The following is a 16,692-nucleotide window of genomic DNA, read 5'->3' as shown; positions in this document are numbered from 1 at the left end:
TCTGCCTCTCTTTGCCTGATTCTCCCTCGGCAGGCCCGGCCGGTGCCAATGATCGAACCGTATCACCAGTTGCGCCTACACTACTAATCACTATGTCATTGCACAGCAGTCTGGCTATATAGAGTGGTCTATATAGGAATAATAATCAGGTGCTCTGCAATACTAAATGCATCACCGGCCGTTGCCCCACGAGTGCTTTCCTGTGATTCGCCGGGCGCCCTGCAGCTAGCTAGCTCGCTCAGCCCGCCGCCAAGCTGGACCCTTGCTTGGTTAAGCACACCACGGACACACCACGCAGTGGCACGCACCCACGAGAATCACCCCTCTATCTGTTCCTGTTCCTGTGCTCTTGTTTCGACACCCGCGAGCTCTTGGAAATCGGAATTGGATAGCTACATATAAAGGTATTACTGCTCCATCCATCAGTGCTATCATCACAGCATTAGCCATCAGCAAACATACCAGAGAATCACAGATCATATATAATCAGTAATAACTATCACCTAATATAATGCCTGTCGCCATATCAGCTCCTGGGAAGGTTCTCCTGGCTGGCGGATACCTCGTCCTCGATAAAGACTACTCGGGCCTTGTGTTTGGACTCTCGGCGAGGATCCACTCGATTTCAACACCTGATCCTGAGGCGGCAGGCCCTGGCGTCATCACAGTCAAGTCGCCGCAATTCACGAATGCAGTGTGGAAGTATGAGATCAGTTGTCCAGACTCGGACAAGGGAGTGGTCGTGACGCAGGTCATGGAGAAAGAGTACATATTTTCACATCTGTGTATTTCTATAATGTCTATGTAGCTAACAAAGACATCTGCAATCTACAGGTCCTCCAAAAACCTCTTTGTGGAGACGACTCTTCGTTATGCCCTGACTTACATCTCGTCCACAACGCTCACCACCGACTTCGAGTCAAAGACCATCACCATTCTCGCGGACAACGACTACTACTCGCAGCCCACCTACCCCGCCCCGCGCTTCAACCACCTCAACACGCCCCTCTCCGCCTCGCACAAGACGGGCCTCGGCTCCAGCGCCGCCCTCGTCACCTCCCTCACCGCCTGCCTCCTCGCAACCTACATCCCGCCCCCCGCCTCCGCCCCGGAGCTCCGCACAATCCTCAAACAGCAGCTCATCCACAACCTCGCGCAAGCATCACACTGCGCCGCCCAGGGCAAGGTCGGTAGCGGCTTCGATGTCGCCGCCGCTGTCTTCGGCTCCTGCGTCTACCAGCGCTTCTCCCCCTCCCTCCTCGAGGCAATCCCAGAAGCAAACACAAAGGGCTTCGCCCGCTCACTCAAGGAGACCGTCGATTCCCCCTGGGACTTACAGATCTCAAAGACTCGCGTCCCCCGCGGAATCCGTGTCGTCATGGGCGATGTCGACTGCGGGTCTAGCACGCCCGGGATGGTCAAGAAGCTCCTCGCATGGCGCGCGGCGCACCCTGCCGTGGCGAAGAAGATGTGGGATGAGCTGGAGACGCTGAACCGCGGGCTGATTGACCTGCTGGAGTCGCTGCGCATCTCGTCTGAGGAGGAGCCGGGGGCGTATTCCGGTGCGCTGGACGAGATCAGGAAGCATGGCTGGGCGCACCCGCACCCGCATGAGCGCTGCCTCACGACGCTGAGGGAGATTGGAGGACAGATCGCGGCGATCCGGGTGGTGATTCGGGGGATGGGGGAGGCGGCGGGGGTGCCGATTGAGCCCGAGGCGCAGACGAAGCTGTTGGATGCGGTGGAGGGAGAGGTGAATGGGGTGCTTGGTGGCGTGGTACCGGGGGCGGGAGGGTATGATGCAGTGGCGTTTCTGCTGGTGGATCATCCGGAGACGGTGGGGGAGTTGAAGGCGGCGTTGGGGAGGTGGAATGGTGGCACGGCGCAGGGGAGGGGCACGACGGGGGAGAGTGTTAAGGCGTTGGAGACGAGGGAGGAGCAGGAGGGCGTTAGAAGGGAGCCGTTGGAGGGGTATGAGGGGTTTGTGAGCTTTGCGTAGAGGGGGGTTTGAATAGACCTAGACCTAGAAATAGATGGTTAGCTAGTGATACCAGGGATACAATACAAGAGCTTTCTTTGCATTCAATTAATGTTTTTTTCTCTTGCTTTGTTTTGTGGTGCCGGATTGTGTTTGAATATTATGGTGGTGTTGGAGTGCTAGTGTTAAAGTCGTGAATGATGAGTGGTGGTGATAATGACGAGTAATAATGACCGAGTGACGACCCATGATTGAAATTGATCACAAGTTGATTACACCACTTCTATCCCACGATATCAGTGCCCGCCAACATAGCCACCAAACACAATCGACAAACACCACACGCCTACGCCACCATATGGCCATAACTTCTTCCTGAAGCCCCTACCACACACCACCAAATGATGGTAGTAGTAGACATTCCTAAGTACGCCCCGCCTCTTCCGGTCAACGACTTCGTCCCAACAGCAACGCCTGTGTAACACTGAGATGGAAAGCCATAGAAGGCTCTTCACCACGTCATTTTTGCCTCTTCGTTCTTAAGTTTTCTTGCTTCCGGTTTGGTAGTTGCGGATACTACATATATCCATCTCCAGGCTCCAGCCTTTGCGGGCCTGGGTATTTGTTGTAGTCTTTCCTGCGGCGGCTTGGGTTGAATATTTGTGTAACGGTATAGTATAGTATTTGGGTGTGTAACAGTATATTAATGGGGTATTCGAATGGGTAGTAGCTAGGCAGCAGCCATTGGTAGTGGGGGGGTATATACGTATCACACCCCATACCACCCCACCGCTCCACGCCCCCGCGCCCATACACAGGCACAGGCACAGGCACTCAGACGTACAAGGCTTTCTATATATCACCAGCAACAGCACCACACATATGAGTCTACATGCCATCTAAATGTATATGTTAGAGAGAACAAAAAAGCACAAAGGCACAAAAGCATAAAACACCCCGGTAGACAGTCCATGATTCGATATCCCGCTGCGAATCATATATCTGCACACATGTAGTCATAGCTACTCCCTGGCCCCTCTTACGTACCCCAGGCTGACAGGGGTTTTGGGGGGGGGGGGTCCCAAAGGTGGCCTAGCTCCGGCCCTGCACGCAATGGGCGGGAGGATCCGGCGGCAGGCTGGTTGTCTTTGATATATATTAGTGGCGACGGGGGTGTCTCCGCCAAATGATATGGTTAGTCGTTCCCTGCGGTGGACGAGAGGGCCTTGTATTTGCCACCGGGCACTGTAGTGGAAGATTTCTTCAGCCACTAAGAACTAGATGAAGTGCAGCGTACTGATTCACACACATCTTTAAGACATAAACCTAAACACAGACTTAGTCACTCCCGCCTCCACTCATTTTTAGTGTGGAGATATTCACCAGGCTAGCTGTTATTGGGGCTGTAACGCTGCTAAAAGAGTAAGAATCTGCTCCAAAGTAGAAAAGATCTGTTGATGGAGGGGTGACGAGCGTGACTAGCTTTCGATCAGGGTTAGCTAGGTGGATTTGCAAGAAAATCTGCCCAACTACTCCACGCCACAGTGCTTGAAAATTCAGAGGAAGGGATAGACGGTGTCAATAGAGATACCCATATCCCCACCCGAGCTTGAGATTGGTTGGTATTTGTAAATACTCAGCACCCACCGTGTATGTAGCTACGTACGTATACCTAGAGAAACACCAGATCAACGCCATCCCTAGGCCTTCGTCGTCGAAAAATGCTGCCCACCTAAAGCTGGTGCCAAGAGCGCGAGTGGCCTTTTTACACACAGATCTAGATCTCTTTATCTTTCTTATTAACTAATCTATCTTTGACCAAAATTACGACCCTCGCCTGTAGGGTAGACAGCATCGACGGGCCAGAGCATCTGTCCATAAACCCAAATTTGCATCATGGGCTCTCACTCGGTTGCGCGTCCTGAACTCTGTTATTTATTTGGCTTTTCAAATGATGTCGAACCTGGCCTGAATAGGTGGTCTCTTGAATATATTATGTCGACACCTGTTACGGTAAGTAGACATCTGTCTGAACCGTAGCTATATAGATAGCTTGACTCTGCGCCAATCAAGAATCGAATCACTTAACGATCTTGTCCCACCTTTACAACAAATTCTAACATGGACAGCCAATTACAACCGGTGAGAGACCCATACCACCTTTGTGCGTGCATCGTGGGTCGGGCGGGCTACTACGCCGCGGCTTATATATCGAGGGGTAAATGTCATAACTTATGGAGTGAACCATTACAAGCCGATTCCCCCACTTTCTGGCGTATGGGCCGCGCAGCGCGGGGGCGGGGTATGGTGCATCTTGGTGACGTAGTGATAAGAATATATCCCGTCTAGTCGATCACCGCAATCGTTCCATACTCACATTGTTGACTGCATTGCAATAGCCAGTAGACCTGTCAACTACAGAGACCCCGGCTTCTATCTGGGGGACTGCATGAGGAGCGCCAAATTGCAGGAGGAAGAAACGGCTGGCGATCCACTCGATGAGTAACAGGCACAGGGATCCTCCCCGAGTGATAGCGTATGATTGGAAATCCTGCCAGGCTAGTGGTTTTGCTGAAACATGAGGGGAGCGCGGAGTGTTAGTGGGGATGACAGGAGGATCCGTAGGAGAATGAGTCCCTCTCTATCAGCCCCACCATGGTGGCTGTCTCCCGCTATGCGTAGGTGGTTGGACCTGCCCGCCTCCTAATTAGCTCAGTGCCGGCCATTCGAGCTAGCTATTGCAGCTATGGCTCGCTTTCATGGGCTGAAGTGGAACCGGAGGGGACGAAACGAAATGAAAATTAAAAATATTCGGGCCCGGGTCGGCAAGCAGAACTAGAAGGTGGAATGTGAGTATTGATGGGTATTATATGGGTGGATGAGCATATTGAGGGAGTAGGTAGCTACATGTAGCTAGGTAGCTATATCCCCACGGCGATACAGATCCAAAGGTTCAGAGGGTTCTCAATATGGGCAGGGGAATGATCCACCTATACATACGCACATGCACCGGAGATGCGGGCGGGGGGTTGTTATGCAGAGGCCTCCGGTCCGAGGTCCACCAACTGCCGCCCAGTAACTACAGGTATTCCCACACGCGCGCAGTCCACCGCGCGCAGTCGCGGATACACTGCCAGGTGTATGGATGATCCGGACGCCCAAGCCGGCGGGACTGCCTGCCTGTGCTGATCTTGTGCGCGTCCTACATGCGTTAATAAATTAAACCTCCAGATCCCGTCCCTCCCTCCCTCCCTGCGTCCCTCCCCCCTTTTGCGTCAAAAAGCGTCTCTCCAGACCAGCAATTATCTGGACTACATGTACTCACTGACAACAAGGCTGCCTTAACGTTTCCCGGGATAAGAGTTACTCGATTGTTTAGAGTTCTCTGCTCACCACGTTGTTGTGTCATGTGCTCTCTAATATTCATATCTGTATCTAGGATTAAGTCGAGCGCGTCTCACCAACACCGGTGATACAGTCCTAGTTGATGGGTTCAGTTGATGGATTCTGGGGCTTGATCGATGAAGTCTAGATACCTACGTCCCTTCAAAGCACTCCCTTCACCCCTGGTCATCCGGAAAAACCACTGCCCCCAATAGCTAAATACCAATCCACCACCGCTACTCTACTAATCAATCACCCTCAGCCACCGTCTACCCCGGACCGCCATCTTATCCGGGCGGATGTAGCACAGTCTATGCTCCCGACGGCACGGGGTTTTAATCCGAAACCCTCGCTCGCCTCGAGTATGTAGTGTGACATGACTGTGACGGGACGAAGGAATGTATATGTAGGTACTCATGCAGGTGAACGGGGTAGAAGAATGGAAACAAAGTCCAGGGAGCGAGTGGATGAGTGGGTATGAAATGTCATATAAAGCGTGACAGCCAGCTTACTTATGCAGCTATATGTCAGGTACACAGACCTACAGGAGTAAAGTAGTTACTCCTGGATGAGTACTTAGGTATCAGAACAGTCAGTATCGACTACTGTACTCTACTCGGAAGCTGCGAGTGAATGAGTGAATAGGCGAGGATCTTGGGCGAGGGTCTGGCTCATACCGCGCCGAACGATACGGTGTGAGTAAGTACACAGGTAGCACCCATTGGCCTGAACCAGTAAGTCAAGTTAGGTACCTAGAGTACTGTAGCACACATGGCCCCCTCCGTCTATCAATCCATCTGAACCACACACCCACATGGAACATGAGTACTGTACTCGTATCTACCCAGACCAGCTAGTGCCCTTCCAGGATTGAACCTATTGAATTCACTCAACTCCCTCCTAGATAGAGACTGAAGTTCGGCCGACTACATACAGAAATACATACAATTACATCTATCCCCGCCAAGTAAACCTTAACCCCGGGATTCCAGGACTGCAACGTACTGGAACACACATGACGCCACGCCCTCGTGTTATGTAGCTAGACTCTGGTTACAGGATGTATGTAGGTACGTCGCCATATCCGAGGTTTTGCAGCTGTCAGAAAATGTAGGAAAAAATAAATATCATCTCACGGTGTTTCTTTTATTTTTCTTGGGGGCGGAGGTGGGTGAGTTATGATGCATGTGGCTATCTACTTGTTTAAGGTGAGTAGAGGTGAGTGAGAGCTCAGTAGAGCTAGAAGAGAAAAATGATCATACCGAAGTAGGTACCTAGCGTACCCGGTTGGTATGTCTATATAACCTGGCAGTTCCAAGTAAATTATAAAGTGGGCAAGTGGGGTCCCTAACTGGAGGTTACCTAAGAACCCAGTCACGTACTACCAGCAGCAGCTTTACTGTTCTAGCAGCAGCTCATGTTTTTGCTAGCTGGTGTAACATTGGCAATTCCTTTGCCCCCCCCCCCCCCCCCCCACAAAACAAATGCAATGAGTCACGCCCTTTTTTTCCAGAAACTCTGCAAGAACGAAAAAAAGGAGGTGTTGTGTGTCCTCTCTAGATCTAGAATAAAATGGTGTCACGTTCACGCATGCTCAGCCCCACTCGTCTCTCTCTTGATCTCTCTCACTTCCCTTGCAGACCTCCGTGCGTGCTTGCTTGCGAGGGAATAAAAAAAAAAAAAAAAAAAAAAAGGTGAGCAATCAGCATCATCAACCCTTCTTCGATCACAATTTATCTGTCACGCCCAAAGCGGGTCGTTTTGTTTCCAGTGCACGTTTCATACCCTTCCTCCCTTAGGCTTTTCCTTCCCCAACGTACCCCCCCCCCTCACCCTCCGCCTTCCCTCCCCTTGCGTGCAGCAGCAGCAAGTACTAGCTAGCAGCGTGTGAGTGTTTAAAAAAAGCACCCGCATTTTCTACCTCTTTCTCAAACCCACCTCTGCGCGCAAGGATTTCCGTCCGTCACTTTGATGCGAACACCCTTGGCGAACGTGACTCTTGTGGTCTGTTTATAGGAACAGAAACCCGTCGCTCTCTTTCTCTCATTACCAGTGTTCGGCCCTACCTACTTTTGCTCGCCGCCCCCTCTCGTTTTTTTTCTTCTTCTTCGTTCTTTCCTATCCTACGCATCCTTCGTCTTCTTCCCATATGCGAAAAAATAAAAGAGTGGAAGAGCGAAAAATATAAAAAATATAAATAAAATAACAAGCTCTGTCTGCTGGGTTAACCGTGCTCAAGACCGCCACATCCAGCTGCTGCGCGCGCTGCCCGCCGGGTGACTTCGCGATACCTGCGAGACCTTGTGGCTGGGCGGATTATACCACTGGGGTCGGTAATCTCCTCCTCCTCCTCTTCTTTCTCTCTTTTCACACCTCAACTTCTCCTTCGTTGCATGGCACTTTTGATACACTCTATGCAATGTAGAGTGATTGAGTGAGTGCTATTACTAACATCTTCAAAACCTTACTCTCAGGAAAGCACCCGCTCTTCTCCTCTTTTTGCACCGCGCACTCTCCTCGGGATTTCTTATTTTATCTTTATATTTTAAAATCTTTATAAGAAAGAAAAGAGAAAGAAAGAAAGAAAGAAAGAAAAGAAACACACGCCTTGTTCGTTCGTGGGGAGGAAGTCTTCAAAAAATAAAGAGAAGGCGAAAATCATAACTAGTAAATGAGCGCAGATAAACGGCAGCGCGGAAGACCAGCCATGTTCACCGACCAGGAGCGTCTCCAGCGCAAGCGAGAAATGGCCCGTCTACGGCAGGCCCGCAAGAGAGCGCGCGACCGGGAGCGCCAGAGCTTGAGTCGCGACTCGCTGGGCTCCGGGATGGACCTGGACTCGGGCGACATAGGAGCAGTAGGAGTAAGAGGAGGAGGAAGAAGCGACTCGGGAGAGCATAGCCTCAACCAGGACGGGGGAACGGATGACGAGCTCAACGACGACGAGGAACCAGTGTTCAAAGTTCTGGAGATTGCAGGGTCAGAACGGCATGTCCGACAGAACGGTTCCTCATCGGCTGGAGGAGGAGGGGGGGGAGGGACAGGAGGAGGGACAGGAGGAACTGACACTGAGGCCGTCTTGAGAAGTCGTGGGGAACCGAGGGGAAAGGGTGTTGTTGAGGTTGCACTACAACTGCCGCCGGTCGTTGTTCCCGGGATTGCACCGATGCAGCTACATCCGGTCCATCACCATGAGATGCAGGGCATCGCAGCATCATCGGGAACGGAGACACCGGCTACACAAACAGCTGTCGGCAGTATGGATCCGCATGACAGAATGCCGGTTGTCGTTTACAGCGACCAGCCAAGAAGAATATCGGGCAATGTCGTGGTTGCAATGGAAGAGGAAGATGGTGATGAAGAGAGTGGTGATAACCACGCCCTATTCTGGCCATGGCTTCGTCGAACAGTTCGGTTGATCGAGTCCTCACGTAACAACCGCAAGCTGCAGGAAGATATTTACACTGTTCTTTATACAGAAGAAATGGCGCAAATGTTGGAGCGAGAAGCACATAGGCTGACAAACCAACAACCCGAGCTGTTGAAAGAAAAGGTCTCATCAACACCAGAACTGGGTGGTAAAAATATTGCTCCGCTGGGTCTTTCGGAAGAGGGAGACAAGGAATCTGGCGATGAAATGGTCGATGAACTATTAGGCCACCTAGAAAGAAGAATCCAAGCAATCAAGAAACAAAAAGGGCTGAAGGCAGAAGTCCAGAACTTAAAGAGGGATTTGCTCAACAAGGAAGCCCAGCTGAAAGAATACGATGCCATCGTGGACTCTGAACGGGCGGCCTGGCGGGCAGAACGAGCCCAGCTTTCAGTAAGAAAGTGACGGGGGGTGTTTGGTTCTCATTTTTCTTTCTTTTCTTCATGGGTACCGGGTAGGTTTGGGTTGTTCATTTCTTTGGATGGATTGCAAGGAGATCGACTGTCCCTTGCTTTCATAATTTTTTCATCTTTTCATTTATCTCTCTCTCGGTATCACATCACGGTAAAGTGGGTATTTGTGTAATATTCTTTTCGTTTTTCCTTTGTTCTCGATTTACCCATTAGTCTGGGTACTTATATAGGAGATTTTTTCTTTTTTCGGTGGGTCTCAGGAACAGGTTCTGGCTGGGTAGTTTTCTCTTTTTCACTTTTCTCTTTGTGTCTATAAGAAGGAAGATAATAGGGATACCCGATTTACAATCCTGTAGTTGCCATCACAATCAATCACTCGTCTCGCGTAATATCTCGCAGGGTATGATGTGAGTATAAATGCCCTTAAACCCATCCAGACCGGAAGCACGTAATTGTACATATTTGTACATGTAGGTACGCAGGGCCAAATAGAAACCCTAGCGCTGAAAATTTACATGCTCTAGCTTTGTAGGTAAGCCACATACGTCACCGATACAGATGTGCAATTTCTCGGTAAACTCCCCCTAAACACGCAGGGGAAATTTGTTTCCGTTCTGGCGGCATGGCCCGAGTTTGTTACTATGTAGTTAGCACGCCCGATTTTTCTAATAGGGATTTTAATGAAAGGTTTCGACAGCATTCCTAAACATGTACGTAGACTTTTGCGGCTACCCAATCATACATCATCATTACGATTGGAGATATAGAGACGACGAGACAATGCACTATTTCTTGGAATCTACAAATACAGTTCCTGTTCAAACTTAACATATCGCCATAGGGTTAGGCTCTTAGATAGAAACCACATGTAGTTAATGCAATATCAAATCCCGAGTAACATTCAAGGATATATATAGCTCGAGATAATTAGAGCCTGATCTTGAATACTAACTACATATAGAAAAAATGAGGTTTACCCAGCGAAAACCCAAAAATCAGTGGATTGTTGTTCTTAGCTGGGAGTGCCGTCATTGTGCCACGAGTCATTGTGCCACGAATGTCGGAGACAAAGGGGTCGTCTGTAGAATTGTATAAAGTTTCCGATATAAGTTTAGTTCAGTACTGGCTGAAAATTCTATGAATCATGCGATCCTATATTGGCATCGAGTCTTGTGTATCCAGTACGTAGTCTTCGTGAAATAACCATAGAATTTGTCGGCATCATTAGTAATTCAACGTTACTTCATGGGATCTGATTCGATACTTCACTGACTTGGTAATTCATAGAGTCTGCTTGGCACTAATCTTCAGTTGGATGGTATTGTCACAATTGTAGGAACTTTCGAGGCCTGTCCAGCTTACTAGAAATAAGGTGTCTAGTTATTATCTAGGTCATGTTGTATGGATCTCTACCCGCTCTTGTGATGGATCATGGATGATGGTTCACTTCAGGGCTCGAGCGTTGTCTGAAGACGGATTTAGAGAAAGACAACGAAATGATCCGGGGCGGAGTTGTGCGGGGGATACGATGAAAGATCCGGAATCTGAGATGGTGGAGGCAGGGAGAACGATCAGAGGGAGGTGTATTTACATGTACATGTATGTAGGTGCCCTTCCGTGGGTGTGGTCCACGGGGCCCACGCTAGCTATAGTGCTATGAGCCTTATTCTCGGAGCTTAATTCGACGTCGACCCCTACATGATTAACAAACGCCGCTAAAGGTTTTAAATTTCTGCAGTATTCTCAATCACAGGATATCACTCGCGGGAGATCACCGTGGCGATTCGTGCGGGGGAAGGGAGTTCTCGGTCTAAATTCTGGTGATAATGAGTGATGAATCAGCCGGAGTTCTGGTATAACTCATATTTGTCGTGGATGTGTAGGCTGTCTTGTGGATGGCTGGGGAGCCGGAAGGCACGCGGCGCCTGACATCGGCATGGGCACCACGTACCTAATTCTCTACCACCTCCACCGGCACCCCCGCCTCCACATCCGTCGACCCCACCACTCTGATCTACGACGCTTCACTTATGCACCCTCTTCGTTCAAAGATACAGTGATCCTCTAACAGCACCCAGCTATGCGCGCGCCCCACCATAAAGTAACTCGCAGAAGGGCCAAGGCTCTGCCTGGGCGATTAATTAAGAAGAGGTGCGCACATATCCAAAGGAACAACTACACTGGCCGAAGCAAAAAGCACTTCTAGATATGATACAGCACTCCTAAGCTGACGATAGGGCCAGTGAGAAATACACTAGTACTGACCAGCATCATTCGCTCTCTGCTTCTGCCTCGGCATATAACTTGATCACGAGCTTCTATATTGCGACTTTTACCTGAATATCCACGGACCCCACTTTCCGGCTGAAAAGCAGGCCCCATGCTCCAGAAGAACTAGTAGCTAGCTGCTCCTGACCAGTGAATGCGCACCGGTAGTGGACCACTGAGAATTTCTGGCTGGGTGGGCTTGATCCTACTAACTACAAAACAATATACAATATGACCCCTCCCCAAAGTTGATCTTTTACTGGGTGTGGTTTACATTAAAAGACTAGATATGGATGATAGGATATGTGGTTATGCAAGACATGGTGGTATATTCTCCCTCAGGAGGGAAAGGAAAGAGGGGAATAAATGAGGGGAATAAATGAGGGGATCAAAAAACTATTTGCTGAGAATTTTTCTCATCACTAGTGCTCCCACCTCCGGGCCCTAAAAGGCACTAGCGATTAACCAAACCACGGAGAGGAAATACCAAGGCAATGCTACGAGACTGGGTGTTTAGTACTTCACCCGCATCATACAGAAGAGAAGGGCTTGGACGAATTCAAATATTCGATCATTAAAGATAAATGGTGGATTAAATGACAAAACAGTGCACTATTTGAAACCCTTATCGGGTCACCTGCTGCATATACATAACATAGAACCATTGGATCTTACTTTTCTCATAACGGCTTCTCCACCCACATCTCGCTACATTTTGGCTGGTACACTAAGAGGGAGCGAAGAAACTTGGCCTACATGGAGCTGGAATCGGAGCCAACGTCTGAATCACCACAAACACCCAACAGTAGGCGGCGTATAGTAGGAAACTTGTTAACCGAGTTTGTGTACCTAGCTATGTAGTTATATAGCTCTCTTTAACTGTATTTAGACGGTAATTTATTGGTTTAGAAGGCGTGCGCTGAGATCGCGACGCCCGCCTGCGTAGGTGAGTTTTCAATCATGTATTATCACTCGATTGTCCTCCACAAGACATTTCGCATGGTATACTATAATCTAGGCATTTCTCTATCCCACCACTGGCCACCGTCCATCCAAGTTTAGAAACCCCCTACATACCCATCTATACGCCCCTAAGACCAACGCTTATTCGGTTCTCAATCGTATTTTTATTGTCACGAAGGATACTCGTTGAGAACCGATCACTCCTTGGCCGCCGTGCAAAGCGCAAAGAAGCTCAGTCTCGTACCCAAAACTCTCCTTCGTGGCAGCAGATAAAGTATCGACATGTACGGCTACGAGATGGTTCTTTAGGAGTATGACTAGTCCTCCTCAAGTTTCAAACTAAACTACGGAAAAGGTCTAAAATGACACACACAGTTTTCGATAGACGTGCTCTACTCTACAATAATACATGATTATATGATGCAAGATGACACAGTTCGCTACGTATGTATGATCCAAAACGAATAAGTACATATTATGGATGGCTGAGCATTGACATCGAGTTAGGGGTTGGTTCTGCTTTATCTTGGCACACTGCCAAGCTAGTTCCATTATCACTTCCAGCGCGGCATCCACTATGGGCGAGTGGTCTAGTGGTTAATGGCTAGACTGCTCGTCGGGTTAGACACCGAGTGTTTGGACAAGGCCTTGAGTTCAAACCAGGGGTGGGGATAGTAGCGCACACTCACCAATAAGTCGTTACAGTATCTTTTGTTCTTTTTTTATTTTATTTTTGTAGCGAAATAAATTAGGAGGCTATTTTGATTTTTGATAGTGGTGGGGCTGGGAATCGACACTTATTACTGGCTTTGCCCGATGTCTTTGTGCTCTCGGCGTGAGGTCGAGTAGACTTTCTGTTTTGGATCATAGCGAACTGTGTCATCTTGCATCATGTTATTGCAGAGCACGTCTATCGAATCATGTGTTATTGCAGAGCACGTCTATCGAAAACTGTGTCATTTTAGACCTTTTCCATTCAAACTAAGATTCATTAAGTTTTGTCGGGCACCGTTTAGATCATGGTAAATCACTCGATAGTAGCGGCCACCGGCTCACGGAGAGCACCTTGGATTGGTAACTTCCTAAGCTTCGGATTCCGTAGCTACTACCTCGAAACTCGTGAGGACTCCTAGTTATGGGAAGATGGGTAGGCAGAGGAGTTGAGTTTGGCAGGTACGCTCATGTTCACCGTAACTGCAGAAAATTAAAGGCCCTGAGAGGCCGGAAACTGGTCAACTACCTACGTCCACATGTCAGAAGAATCCAATTTCTATTTTGGTTCTGCCTACTAATCTAGAGTAGAGATACAAACACCTTGCATGTGTGATCGTAGCCAGACTTAACTCAAAACAGTTTTAGACATGTCTTAGATCTCGAGACGGTAAATCGACTGTTTTAGACATGGTTATCCTAGATTTCGAACTATGAAAATCTTCAAGAAGCACATGCAAAACCATCTCCCCAGGATCGAGGATGCAGAATGTCTCACAGAGACGCATGCACTCAAAAACTCAGGGCTAAAATTCTCGGTGACGTCTCTTTTCGTGGCTATTCGCTGTGTGTGTGTGGCTTTAGTTCTCCGTTCATCATCTACTACGACCGAGAAAATTTTTCAGCGCGTGCTCTTATATGGTAACCGCCGATGTCTCTGCACTCGTAACTATGGGCAAAAGGAGATCTAGATGGTCATTACAGTCAGTATCATCTGCGTCTGTAGTACAGGAAAGATATAGCTCGTCCATGTGGTTCTAACTAGCCTAAGCAGTCAAACCTGTCTTACTTCTTAAAATCTTGTCTTTCTTCCGTCACCAAGTCTCGAAATAAAATTTGGAGCAAAAGGTTAATCTGCCTTCCGGTCCAAACTTCTCCTTGCTATCTACGTTAGACTCACCTGCTATCGATCACCACCCACGCATCTCAAGGCCTACCTACAAAACAATCTCCAGTTGATCTAACCTCCCTTACCAAAGATTAGATCCAGAAAAACACCCTCCCAACGCCAAGCTACCACTTAAACCAGATAACACACGCCAAGCCCCAGTCGGCCAAAAACAAAAGGATCTCTCTGTCCCCTCTCCGGCCAGAGATGAGTGCTCTGGCTTTTGCCAGCACTCACCCCTCCCTACAGAAGGGAGGGGATTCCAATCGCCTCCTTGGCCTCCAGCACCTGGAGTGCTGGAGGGTCGATCCCTCCCCCCTCCCACCACAAGGTGGGAGGGGGTAAATATTTCTGCTCTGGCGGTGGCCCTGGTGTGGCCCTGGTGGTGGTGGTGGCCCTGGTGGCCCTGGTTGTGGCCCTGGTGGCCTGTGTGGTGGCCTGGCGGTTGGCCGTGGCCGTAGTGGCCCTGGTGGCCCTGGTGGCCCTGGTGGCCTTTGGTGTGGCCCTGGTGGTCTGTGTGGCGGCCCTGGTGGCCTAGCGGTGGTGCGGCCCGGCCCGGCGCCCTGGTGGTGTGGGGGATCCCTGTCCCCTCTCCTTCAGATGAAGGAGAGGGGACACATATTCAACCGAGCCGTTCGTCCCCGTTGGGACGAACGGGCCAACATCTCTTCCGCCCCTCCTCGTGTGGGGAGGGATTCTTTTTACCGTCGGCCCCGGGGTACGCCCTGGTGGCGTGCGGCGTCCCGTCCCCTCTCCTTCCGATGAAGGGGAGGGGACATGTATAAAATCGACCGGCCCGTTCGTCCCCGTTGGGACGAACGGGCCAACGTTTCGTACGCCCTCTCCCCGTGTGGGAGGGGGTAATTCCGCCGCCTCTCCCTCGCCCTCACCCTCGCCCTCGCCCTCGCGCTCCTGCCCTCTCCCCTTCTTCCGAAGGAGAGGGGGCTTTTTTGCGTTGGGGAATTGGCCCCGCCTACGCTCGTGTGTTTGTGCCTGCCCTCTCCTCTTTTGAAGAGGAGAGGGCTGTTTTACGTTATGTCTCCTGCTGCCCTCTCTTCTTCGTAAGGGGAGGGGGCTACTTTGCGTTACGTCTCCGGCGCTGTTCCTGCTGGGCTCTGGGTGGCACCGAGGGCCCAGCAGGAGTGAACAGTGTTTTGTGGGTTTGCCCTCTCCTTCTTCTGAAGGGGAGGGGGCTTTTTTACGTTCGCTCGTTTTGGTTGCCTGCCCTCTCCTCTTCACATGAAGAGGAGGGTACTATTTTACGTTAGGATCCCACTGTCCCTGTTCGTGTTCCTGTTAGATCTTGGGTGATACCGAGGACCTGAAAGGAGCAGAGGGATCAGCGGGGGGAGTAACTATCTAGAGCTGCGGGTATAATGAGCGGTTTCTTGGTGCGAGTGATGGTCTGTGATCCAGCCGTCACGCTGCCAATCTAGCGCCTACATTTTCCAAGAAGTCGTGCTTCGTGAGGAAATGGGTTGATATAGGCCTATCTGTCTAGCACCACCTCTTGCATTGGATCTAGGCGGGGTTTAGTCGGCTCTTTTCGTCGCCTGGGCGATACTGAGTGCAAACTGGGTCATTACTCGTGGTGCGGGTATTTATATTCATTTATGACTCGGCGGTGCTACGGGGTGATTTTATAGAGTGTAGAGATGTAGAAAAAGAGAAGAACAGAATCTCACCGTGTCATGGGTCTAATTGGCGCTGTTTTCTTGTAGGCGAGTAGCTCTTCGTGTCCCAGGTTTGGGGGCTTCCTGTCCGGTGCTTGTGCTATATGTTTTGGTGATGCGGAGGTGTGGAGGCTGGGGCCGGGTGGTACGGCGCATTTAATAAAAGTATGTACGTACGTAGGTGTACCCAGTGAAGTGCTGTAAGTGTGATAAGTCGGCGAGGCTATCATACCAAATCCGGAGAACCTTGGTGGCCAGCACAGCACGACTGGTCGATCTGGGTGTATGGCCGGTACCAGCGCGCCCCTCAGAGTAGATCCATTCTCTGTTCTCTTCCTTTCCGGCAGCGGCATGCGTATAGTGAGGAGTGGTGGTAGCGCCATTCCCGAGGCCGGCCGGCCGGGCCGCCCTTAAAACGCCCAAGTCAGTGCCGGGGACGAGAAAGAGGACGATTAAAACCTTAAAAATATACACAAAAGGGACGAGGCATAGGGGAACCTTTCGGTTATTTTCGGCCATATATCTTGTGCGGCTTCTTCATGAAAATATGGTGCCGAGTGAGAGTGAAGTTTGCTTCATGAGTCATCACTCGCTCATGGCCGGCGGTAGCTACATGTAGCGAGTCATAGACAATTGAGGCACTGTCGGTTAATTCTTGATCCCGTGAATTCAATACAAAGCTACAACAGATTTCTCCAATTGGG

The 16,692-nt window shown here is 50.0% G+C and overlaps 3 protein-coding genes across 3 annotated transcripts; 2 read left to right on the top strand and 1 right to left on the bottom strand.

The window, feature by feature from the left end:
- Window positions 1–511: 511 nt before the first annotated feature.
- On the top strand, window positions 512–1,999 carry H6S33_001589 (uncharacterized protein; the record flags this gene model as incomplete). Its single annotated transcript, XM_044832933.1, has 2 exons — window positions 512–765; window positions 835–1,999. The coding sequence occupies 2 exons, from the start codon at window positions 512–514 to the stop codon at window positions 1,997–1,999; spliced, it is 1,419 nt and encodes a 472-aa protein (XP_044693650.1).
- Window positions 2,000–8,069: 6,070 nt separating this feature from the next.
- On the top strand, window positions 8,070–9,197 carry H6S33_001588 (uncharacterized protein; the record flags this gene model as incomplete). The annotated part of the gene is made up of 1 exon (XM_044832932.1): window positions 8,070–9,197. One exon carries the CDS (start codon window positions 8,070–8,072, stop codon window positions 9,195–9,197), a length of 1,128 nt encoding a protein of 375 aa, XP_044693649.1.
- Window positions 9,198–14,558: 5,361 nt separating this feature from the next.
- Window positions 14,559–16,507, bottom strand: H6S33_001587 (uncharacterized protein; the record flags this gene model as incomplete). The annotated part of the gene is made up of 4 exons (XM_044832931.1): window positions 14,559–14,849; window positions 15,021–15,569; window positions 16,001–16,012; window positions 16,166–16,507. 4 exons carry the CDS (start codon window positions 16,505–16,507, stop codon window positions 14,559–14,561), a joined length of 1,194 nt encoding a protein of 397 aa, XP_044693648.1.
- Window positions 16,508–16,692: the final 185 nt, after the last annotated feature.

This window comes from Morchella sextelata, assembly GCF_020137385.1.
Source record: "Morchella sextelata strain SCLS chromosome Unknown scls_11, whole genome shotgun sequence".
NCBI classification, from domain to species: Eukaryota; Fungi; Ascomycota; class Pezizomycetes; order Pezizales; family Morchellaceae; genus Morchella; species Morchella sextelata.
Note: the sequence above shows the minus strand (reverse complement) of the source record. Positions and strands in the feature narration are given on the sequence as shown.